This window comes from Melospiza georgiana, chromosome 1 (genome assembly GCF_028018845.1).
Source record: "Melospiza georgiana isolate bMelGeo1 chromosome 1, bMelGeo1.pri, whole genome shotgun sequence".
Classification (NCBI taxonomy): Eukaryota; Metazoa; Chordata; class Aves; order Passeriformes; family Passerellidae; genus Melospiza; species Melospiza georgiana.
The window spans coordinates 115336645-115352535 of NC_080430.1; the positions used below are offsets into that span (position 1 = coordinate 115336645).

General features: G+C 41.3%; 1 protein-coding gene across 1 annotated transcript in view; it reads left to right on the forward strand.

Moving 5' to 3' along the window:
• Positions 1-7774: 7774 nt before the first annotated feature.
• The window catches only part of RGS20 (regulator of G protein signaling 20), a 34857-nt gene continuing 26740 nt past the window's right edge, over positions 7775-15891 (forward strand). Inside the window, exons 1-2 of the mRNA XM_058037055.1 lie at positions 7775-8272; positions 10611-10613. Of these exons, the coding sequence (XP_057893038.1) occupies positions 8150-8272; positions 10611-10613 (126 nt within the window). The 5' untranslated portion in view covers positions 7775-8149. The remainder of the gene's footprint in view (positions 8273-10610; positions 10614-15891) is intronic.

The window sequence follows — 15891 nt, forward strand, 5'->3', positions numbered from 1 at the left end:
CTGTCATGTGACGCCGCTCACGTGAGAGCGACGGCGGCCTGCGAGGGACATCCCATGCCGCCCCGCCCCGCCCGCGGCTGCGCGCTGTCAGTGCTGTGCCTGTCTACGCGTATTTAGAGCACATAAAAATACACATGTATGTTTGTATGTACCTGCACATGCCATAGAGCCATAGGATGAGCTGGGTTGGAAGGGACCTTCCAGATCATCTGATTCCACTGCCCCTGCCCCTGCCATGGATGCAGCCCAGGACAGGGTTGGCTTTCTGGGCTGTGCGAGCACATTGCCGGGTCGTGTTAAACTTCATGCAAACCAACACCCCCAAGTCCTTCTCCTCAGACAATCTGCTCTCAATCCTTTCTCTGCCCGGCCTGTGTTTGTGTCTGGGATTGCCCCTGAAGCGATACGCAGAATAAATAAACTCCACAACCAGATATAGTTACGAAGTGGGTATGCATGTCAGCGCCCGGCACAAGCGAGATAGCTCTCGTGAAAACGTGTGCCGCGAGCCTCAGTCTGACCCACATCTTTATTCACAAAGGTATTCCATACGCAATACATTTAGACATTAGAAACACAAAAACTACAACTACAACTTTGCCATGCATATTCAACCCCCGGCCCCGCCTGTCCTCGCCTCGCACGGTAATCACCTCGGCGCCCTTGTGGGCACACGTTGTTTGCTGTGGTGGCCGCACGGGGCTCTCTGGTGGGCTCTGAGGCTGAAGGCTCTGCTCTTCCTCATGACTGAACTGCTGAACTTTTCTCCTTTGCGCATGCGCTTTGGTCTCTTGGTGCTTATCTGAGTACATCTGTCGGCCTTGATTAGCTTGGAGAAGGAGGAGTCCCTTTATCTGGGCTCTTTGCATCCCTTGGTCTTCCCTGGTATTGTCCTTCATGCAAGAAGCTTCAGAAATTTGCATTTTCCTATGCCCTTTGTACCATGGCAGAGGTTTCTTAAGTAAAAAGGTTAAAATTCAACACATAGTTCTACAAGCTAAACTTTAAATGCTTAATTTATATTGCTAATTCAAATGAACTCTCTATTGAGAGAGATTTCTAATGAAATCTCTATTTCACCCTGACCCACGTGAGTACAGGTGTACGGTTTTACACAGGGGATCTAATCCCTGACTGGGATGGAGCGTGTGCCCACAGATGCCCACCTGCGCTGTTTGCAGAAATGGCTCCACTTTTCCGGAGTGTGGAGTGTGAAAAAACCGCCAATCCCTGGTTTTTAGAATTTTAAATGTTTAATAGTAATAAAATGGTAATAAAAATAACATTATAATTAGAGTAATAAAAAGTTGAACAATTGGGATTAGGACAATACGAGACAATAAAAACAAAGAGTTGCGGACAGTCCGGGTACCTCTTTCTGGGCAAAATAGTCCCAAAAAAGGACCCACGTTAACAGAGGATTAACCCTTAAAACAATAGCCTGTTGCATATTCATACATCTCATACATGATGCATAAATTCCATTCAAACACAGGATTCTGTCTGGTCAGTGTCAGCTTCTTCCTCTGAGTCCTGACAGCATCTTCAGGGCTAGGCGGGGCGGGAAGGAGTTCTCTTCTTCTGATAATGGAGCAATAAATTCTTTTTCTCTGAAAGATTTAGTTGTCCTGTGGCTGCTATCTAGACTGAGTACTTCATTCCTTTCTTTAAAAAAAAAAAATCCCACATACATAGTTTCTATTTTAACATTACGTTATAACCTAAAACTATATTTAACACACTACTTTAAAAAATTAATACAGCATAACTTTCTAACATAACACATATAATATTCATTTTAATACTTGCAAAAAACCAATCATAAAAAAGGCGTTTTTCACACAGAGACAGCGCGAATGGCTGGGAATGAAACTTGAGACTAAGGACCCAAGTGTTTCAGAAGCTATGGGCTTAAATTTTTATGTTTCTGAGGAAAAAAATAATCTCAGTGCATTCATTTGCTGAGTGAGGTTTTCCAGCCATGCCATGCTGAAGTGCATAGACATACCACTGCTGGTCAGAAATTATCCTAGACAGTCATTCTGCTAACAGATAAGGAGAAAACAAAAATAATCATGGGGGTTTTGTGTGAGCAGATCATGACAGCCAATGTAGAGCTGGCTTAGAGTTGGTGTACAGCTCATCTAATTTTTCTAGGGTCTCTGTATTTTCCATTTAGAGGAGACACTATTCTTTAAATCATGCCTGGCATAATAGGTGCCAATATGTGGGGTGGGGATTTAACTCCAGGACAGTTGTTGTCACTGTGCTACTGATTTATACTTCTTGCACAGAATTTTTCTTTTAAAATGGGTCTTCCTTCATACCCCCCCAAAAAAACCTGTAGGTTTCTTCATAACACAAGCATAAATCTCAGGTACAGTCCAAGTAACAGCATTTGCATGTCTTTCTGCTTCATCAGAAGAAAGCTCCCTAAGCCCTGTGCACACTCTGTGTCATCAAGTCTGTAATAAATACATCCATTAATGTGATTCTATGGATTACCAAACATGTGGGACCTGGAGATTTAATCTAACAAATTTACTGACAGTGATAAGAAATGCTGGCACAGCTCCTGATCTCTAGCACAGATATGTCCACACAATTTTGAAAAATCTGTTACTTTGAAAGTTCACTTGAATCTGATTTTTGCTTCATAGCTGAGAGTTAGAATTTGGCCTTATTTAAACCAGTTCCTCTTTTAAAAGAGTGTTAGTAACTTCAGTCCTGTGGCATTCAGTATTTCCTGCTTCTGCTCTGCCTGTTTATGGCATGTCTCACTTGCCACTCCTTTCATGCCTAGCATCAGGCCTGTGGAATAAACATACTCACCTTTTCCACAGTCATTTCAAATCACGGTACCGATGATGGTACATATGGCTCTACCCATTTTAGAAAGAAACAGAAGCCAAAGGTCCTGCAAGATAAACAGAACAAGGCTTGAAGCTTTTAAAATGCAACTTGCTTAATGAGGGCATGCGCTGGTTTTGGCTGGGATTGAATTTGTTTTCTTTACAGTGACCAGCATGAGGCTATGATTTGATTTGTGCTGAAAACAGGGATGTTTTCACTGCTGCTGAGCAGGGCTTGCACAGCACCAAGGTTTCTTCTGCTCCTCCCTCCACCCCACCAGTGAAAAGGCTGGGGGTGCACAAGGAGTCTGGACAAGACACAGCCAGGACAGGTGACCCCAGCTGACCAAGGGGATATCCCACACCATATGGGATCATCCTCAGCATGTAGAGCTGGGGGAAGAAGGTGAAATAAGGGGAGATATTTTGAGTGATACTGTTTGTCTTCCCAAGTACCTGTTATGCATGATGGAGCCTGACTTTCCTGGGGATGGCTGAACACCTGTATGCCAAAGGGAAACGGTGAATTAATTCCTTGTTTTGCTTTGCTTGCATGAGCAACTTTTGCTTTCCCTATTAAACTGTCTTTACCTAAAACCGTGAGTTTTGTCCCTTTTGCTCTTCCATTTCTCTCCATTCCATGGGGGAAGGTGAGTGAGCATAGCATGGTGCTTGTTTGTGGCTGGGGTTAAACCACAACAAGGCTTCAAAGGCCTGAACAGTGATCCTACAAGCTACAGTCAGCACATCAGGCTTTGCTTCCATGAAGCTGCCTCAGTTGTCCACAATGATGCTTCTGCCCAGACCCCAAACTGTCCCAGCACTGAAAACACTGATGAATGTGCATTTCTTACCTAGGCCAAGTATGGTATTCTCCCATCTTCACCCTTCCAAGCTCAGCCCAATAGTTTAAGTAAACCCTTAGAAACTGGATCAGCAGCCCTTAATGTGCATTTCCAGCTGTCAGTTTTAAGGCACAGAGCTGCTCCTCACCATGTGCCCTGTGTCTAACAGGGTAACGTCTCAAATTCTTGCTTAGACATGCAAAGGCATTTCTTCTGCCAGGGATCACCGGTTTCAAGGAAATCATCCAAAATGCTGCAGTCTTCTTTGCCCAGCATATTTCTCCCAGGCCTTTAGCACACTTCTGGCTTAACCCAGGAGTGCCACAGTGCTCTGTCTGAACCTGAGTACAGTTATGCACAGGGTTGTGGCTCTCTCACTTCTTGTTTCTGCTTTCAATATTGTTTCAGGACCTTACTGTAAGCAGAAAATAATAATTCATGGTTTCACTTTGGTGCCCTATGTAATCTCTTGTTCAGAATATGCATCAGGTCATCAGTGGTCTTTTTTCTTTATAGCAGACTATTTTTTGCCACCTGCAAGAGTTTATCACCATCCATTCAGCCTGGAGTCTGGCTTAAATAAGATGGATTGCTATTTGCAGTCAAAATTTTGATACTACAGCAACACAGTCACTTGTCTGTAGGAAAGTTTTAAAAGGTGTGATTTGGCATGTTGACTTCATCATAAACTTCAGTCTGGTTTTACTATTCATTTCCCAGGCTGTTGAGAGGCTACAGTAAAAAATATTTCCCTGTAACTTTTCTGTAGTCTTGGAGTGAGGTAAACTGGTTGAAAGTATTTATCTGCTGAATTAGCAGAAGTGCAAAGAGGAGAGAAATAGTTATAATAGTGGTTACTTTTTTTTTTTTTAACATAGATTCCAGGGGGTATTTAAGGAACTATGAGAGTTACAGATGTCTAAAGGTAATAGAATTTCTAGCAGAGGAATCAAAGTAGTGAACCCAACGTGCCATGTTAGAGATTGCAAACAATATATTGTTCCTGAATATATTTAATATATTAAATATATATATATATACATATATATATATATATATATTTAATTTTCCTATTCTTCTATGCCATGGAATGGAATAAAGGCGTTAACACAAATTTACTGTAGCTGTAAGGGACAGTCATGTCTCACACCTCTGCAGGGCTCTTCATGTTTTTCAAGGTGTGTAAGGGGTAGTTCTCCATCCAACCACTCGCCTGGGTTAAGAAGGAAAGTCTGGGCGTTAATTCCTAACTCTTGAATGAGACACATAGAGCAGAGGGTAGAAAGAAATTAGCAGTTTTATAATACAGGAAGATCTTCAACAGAGTGCAAAAAGCATCTGGTTGGAATTTGTTCTGTTCAGCACACTTAGAAGTGTTTGAGGAAGGACAGATACAATAGTGTCATATACAATTATACATATATTACACAATAGTGTAGTGGAAACTTTGCTGGTGACAGTGTTACTCCTTTGACAAGTGCCCAGTAGAATTGTGAACGACTTTGCAGAGGGTGGTGGGTAAACTGCCAAGATTCCCATGTGCTTTTATCCCCCATCTCCAAACACTTGGGCACATCTGAAAATTTGCACCAGCGTGAGTCCCATGAGGCACTGTCTGTGTGAAGGAACTTCATTGCATTGCAAGGGAAAGCTTTGAGATAGGAAAGAATTGTACAGTTTTTACAGGAACCTGTCTTGTGCGCCTGTCACTACTATGACAGCAAAAGGCAATTCTCAGCAAGCAGCACAAACCCATCCTGTGTCATCAGCTTGGAGCATCCCATGGTGCCTTATTTATGCTGGCTGATTCTCTGGATCTTGCTGAAGGTAATGACTGTAAAAGTTCTGTGTGCCTGTTTTTTGGCAAGCAGCTATGCTTTAGAAGTCAAGTGTGCAAAACAATTCTCATTTAGCTATTTTTGGTCACATCAGTGCTTGTCCATTAACTTCTGGCAATGCAGCTTCACTAGAAGTTGCTATGTTTAGATGATTTTATTGATGTGTGAAACAGAGTGAAAAGTGAAAAGCACATCAACATGCAGGAATAAAAGTCATCAATTTCCTGGATCACAAAGAATAAGAATGCTCAATAGTTTAATACTAGAAAATTAATGCAGATGAGTCATCCTCACACTAAAACTACAGACAGCTGGATCGTGAGAGTGTTTTTCTGTTCTCCTTTCTTTCTTGTAATAAGAACAATGTGTCATTGTCTACCACTTATTCTCCAAACTACAGAAGTGTTTTGCACACCTGCCATTTAACCTTTCAGCACTCTGTATGTCACCTGGCTCCTGCATGTCTGCACAACATGTATATTTAACATGTATAGGAGAAAATGCTTTGAAAGTTTATCCAAGCAAAACATGCTTAGAAGGTTAGGAAAGTGAGCACACGTCCCTAATTCACAAAACTATCAAGTAATTTTTTTTTTCTCTCCTGTCTAATTGTGGAAGGTTGAAGAGGCCTCATTGAAGAGACCTCCTTGCATGGAAACAGAAGTGATTTTTCAATATGAGAAGATGTGGAATACTTTATTAGATGTTTGTCCTGAGGAGCTATAGCAAGATTGGCCCATTGTGAACTTGATTTTTACTACTTCATCTGTCTTTGTTTTCTCCTCTATTTTATCTTCATTTTATTGTGTGCGTCATGGTGGGAAAATATTATTTTGTGAGTATCCTTTTTAACAAGTAACACCTGCTTCCTGCAGCCTATATAGACTTATCTGATTTCTAGGTCATAGATCATTTGATAGATCATGGATCACTTGGATCATTTTTCTTTTAAATTAATCAGATTCTGGCCCAAAGGATCTGGCAAAGCTAATATGCTACAGTTGTGCATATGTTACAACAGGCAACCTTCTGATTGTTCCACCACCTCTTTGAAATTAGGTTTTACAAGTTCAGTGAAGGAACCACACATAACTTATCTGCAATAGGAGTGGTCTTTTTGAAAGAAATATAAACTAACATGTTATTGTAATAAAAGCATCTTCTGTTTTTATCCCTAGTATAATGGAACAACGCTGTAGTGCCAGAAAATTGGAAGTGAAGTGGTATGCATAACAGGAACAGAAAGGGCTGTGCAGTACTGTTTGTAGCCTTGAGAAATAATGCATCTGGGGTTAAAATAGTAATGATTTAGGGAGTAGGGACACGTGTCTCTGCCTCATGTACATTCTCTTTTCTGTTGAAAGCTGAAGAGTCTCCAGGCACTCTTTGAGCCTACAGCATCTCCTCCTTTCACCATCAGTCTGTTTCTTCGTGCCAACAGCTTTTGTCTGTACACCTGGAAGTGTAGAAAGAGTGCTCTTCTCCTTCATCCTCTCAGAAAAAGGTAAAGTCAGAACAGTAGCTTTTTGGAGAAAAAATGAAATGCTGAACTACCCAGTGCTACTGATGGTAAGTCTGGCTAGAGGACAGAAAAAGAAAAAAAAAGTTACTTACTGGAGCTTATGCTACAGCTTTCTGTAACAGAGTCTACTTTACAATGACTTCTACTGCCGTTGTCAAGCCTCATTATTCTTAGTTTTTCTCCTCAGCATTTACTGGATTTCTCTGAAAAGAGGACAGAAGTGTCACCAAGGCAGCTCTTCTCACAAGAGATGCTGTGTGGGCAGATATGTTATATCTACCTTGTATCTACAATGCTGAATTGTCAAACCTTTAGACTCTTGGTAGAAAAAAAAAATGTTGGGTTAGACATACTTTTTAGTTTGAAAAAAAGATGTAAACAATAACAAGTGAGTGTTAGCAAAAACTTGGCAGCCCTCTATACAGCTGGGAGATATAATCTATTGATAATCTACCTGGAGCCATAGTCCTTATATTTAGTGTGTCTGCATCCTGAGACATGGCTGCAGCTCGTGTGCTGTTTTCACCAGTGCTGCAAGGATTAGCAGCAGGCCATCTGTTCAGCCACTGAGGGAAACCATGTGATTGGCAGGTACCACTGACCTAAGACAGATATCTCCTTTTGGTGCTGCCTGCAGAGTGGAACTGTGTGCTGAGTTCCTTCTTCTTTCAAGTTGTGAATAAAAAAACATGCACTCTGAGGTGATAAAAAGTGTCTCATGGTTGTTCCAGCTTGTTTCTCTGGCATGTTCAACCACTCTGTGCTTGTCTTTCTCCTTTGCAATTTACTAAAACCTGCAAAGTTGTAAGTCTAATCTCTAAGCTGGCACATGCTGAAGGGATGAGACACTGCAGATATCTGAGGGCAGATAATCCTGTTTGTCTCCAGAACTCCCCCAGGCTGCAGGAAGAACTGGCAAGCTGCAAGAGGCCTGGACATTTGTACATCAGTGTAAGGACAAGCAATCTTTATGTTGTTGTCATTCAGCCCAATGTCTGGGATTTGGTTTAATTTCATCATTAAATATAAGTGGTGCTTTTCCAAGAAAGATCATTGTAAAATTTGATTCAGGAACAGCCTTTTTATTTCTTGATGTGGAGGCAAGTTGTGCTCTACTTCAGGACTCACAGCTACCATGCAGACAATTGTCAGACAAAGGACAACCTCCAAAAAGAAGATGAAGCAGATATTAAAGCTGCACAATGGATTTTCAAGGTAAGAAAAAAACGCAGGATTAGTTATACAAATGTCCTATGTGAGGGGGTGAAATGGTGTATCTGGAAAAGAGGAGAAAGAAGTATTGATGTCATGAACAGCAGCCATAGGTTGTTTATCACCAAGACATCACTATTCATGCAGTTTTCCTTTTTCCTGAGCCTCTTCCCCTGTCCTCTGTTCCTCAGCATGTTGCAACCACAGTGACAATGGAGGTGGTGATCTGCCTTCCCACTGTCTCCTTTCAAAGAATATAATAAACACATCCATCTAACAAAAAAAATTCATACTTTGTGAAGCTCATCTGTTGCTAAAAGAGTGAGGGAAAATATGTTGCTTCATGGTGTTTAGACACTGAAGAGTTTTGCTGATTTTACCGGTACTATGTCAGATTGTTTTTATTGGTAGCTGAAAAAGATGATATGCCAAAAAAATCAAACTGCATAATACTGAAATCTACTAGGGAGTTACAGTAAACCCTCTTCAGTGAACCTATAGAGTATTCCTTAATTAAAAACAACAGTCATGTGTCTTCTAGATTTAGTCAAAAGCCTGAAAGCTGCCTGAGGAGTGAACTGCTATTATTTATTTAGGCATGCATGCATGTTCCTATGCATCACAGCAAGAGAGACAAATGCAAGAAACTGTATCTTATTAAAGCTTTGGGGCAAAAGTGATGCACAGTTGTGCATGATAGGGGAAAGAATATGATAGCAAAGTCCTGCACTCCTGGAATCACAAAGGTTGTCTTTTTTCAGACTTAAAGCCAGAATAGAGAGGGGCTAAGGCGTCCAGTTGAGTTTGTTGACAGGGTTGGTAAAAGTTAAGACAGGGGAAGAAGTCATTCCCAATTCCATGTCTGCCTTACAAATATTCAAGTTAAAGCTAGAATTTATCTCTCCATCCCATTTCCTTAGCCAAAGTATAACAATTTGTAAGAGGCCATTTCATTTGAGTTATAGGAATGCACTCATCAGAAATCCTAAATTGCTTTCACTGCTTTTGCTGAGAGAAAATGTTCAGCCTGGTTTGCTGATATCAGAAGACTGTTTCTGATAATGAACAAAGTACCCTCTGTTCAGAATTTCATGTCATTCTGTTTTCTGTCCATTTGGCACATGAGCCTGGGGACTTCTTGACCCTCTTCAAGGTGAAAGAGGTTTTGTCATAGGTCCAATGGCTCTTGAAGTTAACCATTGACAGTCATAGTTTCTGAAACACAGATTCTGAATTCTTCATAACTCATATCCCCAGACATTTCTTATTTATCCATCCTTTAATTCACTGCAGGTGAATTGTTCCTTTCAGCTTGCTGATTGCTTTTGTGGATATTGCCTGAATTTGTAATTTGTAATTTGCTGAGACTCTGAGAACTTGGTGCACAGGACTGAGTCAGTGACCTCACAGAGGATAACTTATTATTTCTCTATTCTGCAAAGGATTTATCTGTAGAGGGACATAAATGCCACTGGAATGTTCAGATCCAGCTACTGTCCACAATTCCTTTAACAGCACTGCTGCCAGCTTCCCTTCTCCTGCTTGCTGTCTGTTCTATTTACTTTATTTAGTGCTTTTGCTTCTAAATGCTGCAGCTCTGCTGGTGTGGCTCTCATCCCTGGTAGCAGACAGCCTGCAGAGACTGCCCAGGAGATGCTGTGTAGCCACTTTCTGAGCTCAGCTGAGTTGAAATTGCTGGGATGTGGAAGCTCAGGTATGAGGCTACATTCTCGGGGGGAACATGTCTCCAAAATTTCATAAACCATATCAGCAAATGATCCTTTCACATATGTAATGTAAGCAATGCTACTGGTAGCTAATGGGTCTACAAGGATTGTGTTAGTGATAGGAAGTTAGAAAACTTACCCATCCAGAAGTGTGTACAACACTAAGGCTGGGGAACTAAAGCAAACTGCAGGCTTTACCTCTCATGGGTGGGAAATGCCTTTCTCTTTTACCGATAGGGAACCACTGCACAGAGGGTTTACATTATTTCCTAGGAGTATTTAGGAAAATAACTTCAGGTTTGTAAGGCTCCAGACCAGTTTGTCATTTACACTTCCAGAATCAAGGAGATCACATTCAAACTTTTATATTCTTTTTATTAACTGCTGGTGACATTGAAATGTACAGAAAGTTCAGGTTCTTTTGGTAAAACATTTCTATATGTGACACTGGTTGCTACAGAGAGATTATGTTCTTAGACCTGTAATTTGTGTGACTGACAGGGTCCTTGATCAGACTGATTCCACAGTTCTCATTAATTCCCATGCTCCTTTTCACTTTAGATGAGATTTTGGATTTGATACTTCTCAATGTGACTGGTGACTGCTTCTGAGAGCAGGTTGGCATCTGATTCAACTTGCCAAAGAGTAAAAAAGCCAAAATAGCAAATAATTTTCTCAATTAAAAAAAAAAAAACAAAAACAAAAACAACACCACTAACAACAACAAACCTAAATATTTTAAGGGAACACTTGAATTAGGTTTATTTATTCTTTAATGTGCTTTCAAAGAGAAACTGAATTACAAGAGAAATGTTTGTGAAAAGTGGTAGGCAGAGCTTAAAGGCTTTTTAAATTCTCTTCATGACATTTAAATTAACTCAATGAGTTGTTTGTTCTTATCTCCATTTACATTGCTTAAAATGCCTTTCTCTCTGCCATGTTGGCATCTTGATTTATAAAAGTGTTAAAAATCAAAAGTGAATAAACTGCTTTTTACCACTATCAACACAAAGATACAAGGACTTTCTTAAGCTAGAGCTAACACAGACACATTTATGTGTGCTCCCTAGGAGCTTTTAGCAAGTAAACAAAATAAAACACCCCTGAAACATTATGATGCCTTGCATCATATGATGCACTGCATAGGGAGATAGTGCAAGGTTTCAAATATATCTCAGTTTCTTTCCCCTATGGACAAAATTTAGCCAAAGTCCTGTTCCACAGAGCTCATTGCTATTCTTTCTTCAGAAGAGGGTGAGAATGTTCCTCAGAGAGCTGCCACATTGTAGTTCATGTCCAGATTACACCTGGATAGAACCTGTTTCACTTCTATAACATAACTGTGGTTTCTAAGCATGCAGTCTCCAGATTTGGTTGGGTTTACATGAATAATGCACCTACAGACAGCAAGGGACAGGGCAAGTGCAGATAGGAAAGCAGTGTGAGGGCTCTGAGGGCATTGATAAATGTTAGAAATGTTCGTGGCCCTGACCAGCCTCAGCTGGGGTCTCTCTCCTCACCCATGGAGCAGCAGCTGGTTAAGTTTAGCCCACAGGGGCTGTTCCCTTGAGCTGAGCCCGAAGGGGTGATGGTCTCCAGCCAAGTGACAGCCATGCAGGGGAGCCTCCCACCCTGGGCTGACTCTCTGCCTTGGCTCTCACCTGTCAGGGTGGGCTTGCCTGGTGGTTGTGGGACCTGATCATAAATCTGATCTGAGAGTTGACTTCCACCTTGCTGTGGTACTTTTATTATCTGGATCTTTCTTGAATTTGTCTCTATGTTCTGTTTGCCTTGCTCGAGTAGTGGGAGTGGGATGTGGGATCCCTTTGCTTCCAGCTCTCCTCCTGTGAGGAGGCAGCCCTGTTCTTGCTAGGGATTGAAGCAGAATCCTTCCCAGCTTCCGCTGACACTTGCCTCACCTGTAAGGGCTTCCCTTCCTCCACAGGGCAGGGAGCAGAGAGGTGAAGGGCAGCACAGTGTTAAGTGAGGAGGTATGTGCCAGGGAGATGCAGAGAGCCAGTATGAATCCTCCTTAAACAATAACCTGCAGCTGAGGCACTGTGACACCTGCATGGTTGTTCCAGCATGGCTTTCCTGCTTGCCAAGTCCTCTCCACTTAAATTCTGTGTGGGGGACCAGGCAGAAATGGAAATGGCCTCGAGCATGCTGTCTGAAGGAGCAGCCCAGGGAAGTATGGCATCCTTTATCCTTGCTCTAGCTGATCTAGCTCTGCAGGAATCCTTTGGGGCTGGAGATGTCCAACATTATTCTATGAACCGCTTGTAAAGTGAGTCACTCATGACCATGCATAGCTCACCTAAATTATTTGGCAACTGCTGTGAATCATAATTTCTTTGATAAAATAGGGATTAATTCGCAACCAATTCCAGAAAGGTCAAAAATCATAAAAGTTGTTATTTGCAAAACTTTGGTGCCAGTTGAATAATTTCACTGCTTTTATCCAGGGTCTTCAGCTGATGAGTGCTGGCAGTCATTAATTGCTGTTACTCTTAACAGTCCCTCTGAAGTCAGATGTTTGTCTTTATCTTTTGTAAGAGTATGAAAAGTCCTGGCATTAGTAAATATACTCACCCTTTTCAGTCAATATAATCCCCACCAAGTATGTTTACAGTATGTTTTTCATTCTTAGTCATTTTTGTGTGTCTGAAAACTTGTGATTGTCAGAGGGTGTTGAGAACAAACCAAGAACACACTTCTGTTCTTCTGAACAGATCTTGTACATAGTTAAACAGGCTGAAACATAATTGAACAGTCACACATTATTTCTTATGTCTGAGATGGGCAGGGGATGCAAATTGTAGGGCTAGGAATTGAACCCCTTTCAGATGCAGCCAGCATTCTTTGTCCCTGCCAAAATAGTTATTTTCACACAGCAGATGTAAAATTTGAGACATGTTTGACACTGTTTTATTCAGGAGCAAGATTTCAAAGGGAGACAGAATTCTGGGAGAGATATAGGAGTATTATGGGGCATTTAGGACCACCAAGTTATGTGCAGCTAGTCATACTGACAACTTTGATGATACAGTCTACTGTTTGATAGGGAAAACAATGGGTATTTTGCCAAATAGTTATAGACTAAGATAATAAAATAAAATTATAAGTTATGTTATAAGTTTTAAAGGCAAAGTTATTTCTAGGACGAGCTGGAGAGCATTATCCCTCTGTGATGTTCTCTGGTGGTTAATTTAGTTTGCTGGACATGTATCCTTTATAACAATAGTATATCTTGTCCCTGAAGTGCTTACACTAGTTAAGAAAGGGCTACTCCTGCACATTTTTACAGACTATCAACCTTTATGAGACCTGCAGTGTTGTCTTGGTTTCAGCTGGGATAAACTTAATTTTCTTCCAAGTAGCTGGTGCAGAACTGTGTTTTGGGTTCAGTGTGAGACTAACTTTACTAACAAAGTAAAGTTTTAGATGTTGCTAAGCACTGCTTGCCCTAAGTCAAGGGCTTTTCCATTTCCATGTTGGGTTGGTGAGTGGGTGCACAAAAACTGGGAGGGAGCAGGGCCAGGAGAGCTGACCCAAACTGGCCAAAGGGCCATTCCATGCCACAGGGCGTCATGCCCAGTGTGTGAACTGGGAACAGCTGGCCAGGAGAGGCCAGTGCAGCACTGTGGGTCCTGCTGGGGGCAGGGGAGGAGCACAGTGTGCTGTGAATGGGGCCCCCTGCAGCAGAGCTAGCCTTGGAAGACATGCAGTGAGCCACTGGCCTGGCTCCTGTCAGTGCATGGCACTCATTTCACCACTTGCTGGCTACCCCTGCACAGCCCTGCAGAGAGAGATCTTTAGGGTTGGGTTGGGGCTCTTCTTCCCACATTTCCTCCAGGTGTCCACAGTATACTAGTCTACTCCAGGCAGCTCAAAGTCTTAAATATAACTCCTTTTACAACATTATCTTTTAATCTTTAGCATGAAAGTAAGAACAGAAGAGTGTGGCTTAAGCAAGAATTCTTCTATCAGATAGAAAAAGTTGTGGGGGTGGTGGGACAGGTTGCTTAGAGAGGTTTTGAAGTCTCTGTCCTCAGAGGACTCCAAATCCTGCGCAGCACAGATCTGGGAAGCCTGAGGAACAGGAGGCAAAACTAGACAATCTGCAGAGACCCCCTTCCAATCTCAACTATTCTGTTGAGAAACAAAGAGCCCTTCAAAGAGTCTTTCTTTTTAAACTTTTCTGTAATTACATAGCATAATAATACTTTTAATTCATAAATTCTTTTTTTCCTTTTTGCATCCAGAAACATTTTTCAGAGAATAGCTGACTGTATTGCTCATCATTGTCTATGAGCCAATAATAGCTGCATAGACAGCAATCAGAGGCCATTCTTTTGTAAAAGTTGTCAAAATAATAAGGTACTGCACATTAATGGGTGGATTACTTGCATATTAATGGTGTGCAAATTTTCTAGTCCTCATAGATAATTTGTACTAATTTTCAATAATGTGTTCTTCTAATTTAGTGATTTACATATTTTACTATTGAAATAGTCCTAAAGCTTCCTGTTCACACATGCACCTTTGAAATGGGCAAAATGCAGATTCCTGGGCTGATAAAGATATTGCTGTCAGAAAGAATTTAATTAATATGAAAACCAAAAGGCAAAGTGCTTTTACACTAGTTCTGAAAAATTTTCAGCAAAACAATCCTAGACTGACCTGAATTACCGAGATTGTTTTTATTAATTTACAATGACCTTCTTTAAGTGGAACAAAATGTCATGCTGATTAATAAATAACCTACTCAGCCTAAATCTAGATCAACTCATTTGAGATATGGGTAGCTTCAGGTTTACAAATACATTGATTTACTGTATCCTCTCACCAGCAAGAATTAACAATTTAGATAAAGGATGCTGAGAAAATCAACATTTCTCTGGAAGACCATGGAGACCTTCTTAAAAAGGCATCTAGTTTGGGTGTCTGGGAGCCAGAAGGAATTTACCTTTACTCCATGATATGCCTCTCAGACTCAAACTTTATGAAAATAAATGACTTTTAGTAAAATACAAAATTAAAATGACATACCTTTCTGCATATTTCTGAGGGATTTCTGAGTGCCAGAGGAATCCTGAAGTACCAGATCAGCAAATCCTTCCAGTGACCAGGAGAACGATGTGGGGTGCAGTATCATGGTAATCAGAGGGCTGGAACAGCTCTCCTGTAAAAGCAGCTGAGAGAGTTGGGGTTGCCCTGCCTGGAGAAAAAAAGGGTTCCAGGGAGATCTTAGTGCTGATTTTCAGTACCTAAAAGAAACCCACAAGAAAGCTGGAGAGGGACTTTTTACAAGGGTATGGAGTGACAGGACAAGGGGAAATGGGGTGAAGTTGAAAGAGAGTGGGTTTAGATTGGACACCGAGAAGAAATTCTTGACTGTGAGGGTGGTAAGGCACTGGAACAGGTTGCCTAGAGAGGTGTGGATGCCCCATCCCTGGAAGTGTTCAAGGCCAGGCTGGATGGAGCTCTAGGAAACTTGGTCTCGTGGCAGGTGTCCCTGTTCATAGGGTGTGGGAGGTTGGAAATGGATTGTTTTTAGGTCTCTTCCAACCCAACTCATTCTATGATCTAAGATTATCAGAGGCAGTTCTGGGTGGGAGTTTGAAAGTGTCATCTGACATTTACTGCTAGGATCAGCCTAAATATCCCTGTTTGAATTCATTACTCCTTGCTGTGTATATGTGAGCATGAAGAGTAATTTACTCCTCCTCCTTGCCTGTTTGTATACACTGCATGCTACCTGAGATGCATTTCTCATGAGTGATGCAAAGACACAAAAATCATTATTTCCACACATGCTTTTTCACAGCAATTTCTTTCCACAAAAATTTCAAAGGCTCCACAGGAGAATAAATGTTTATTTCAAGCCTTTTA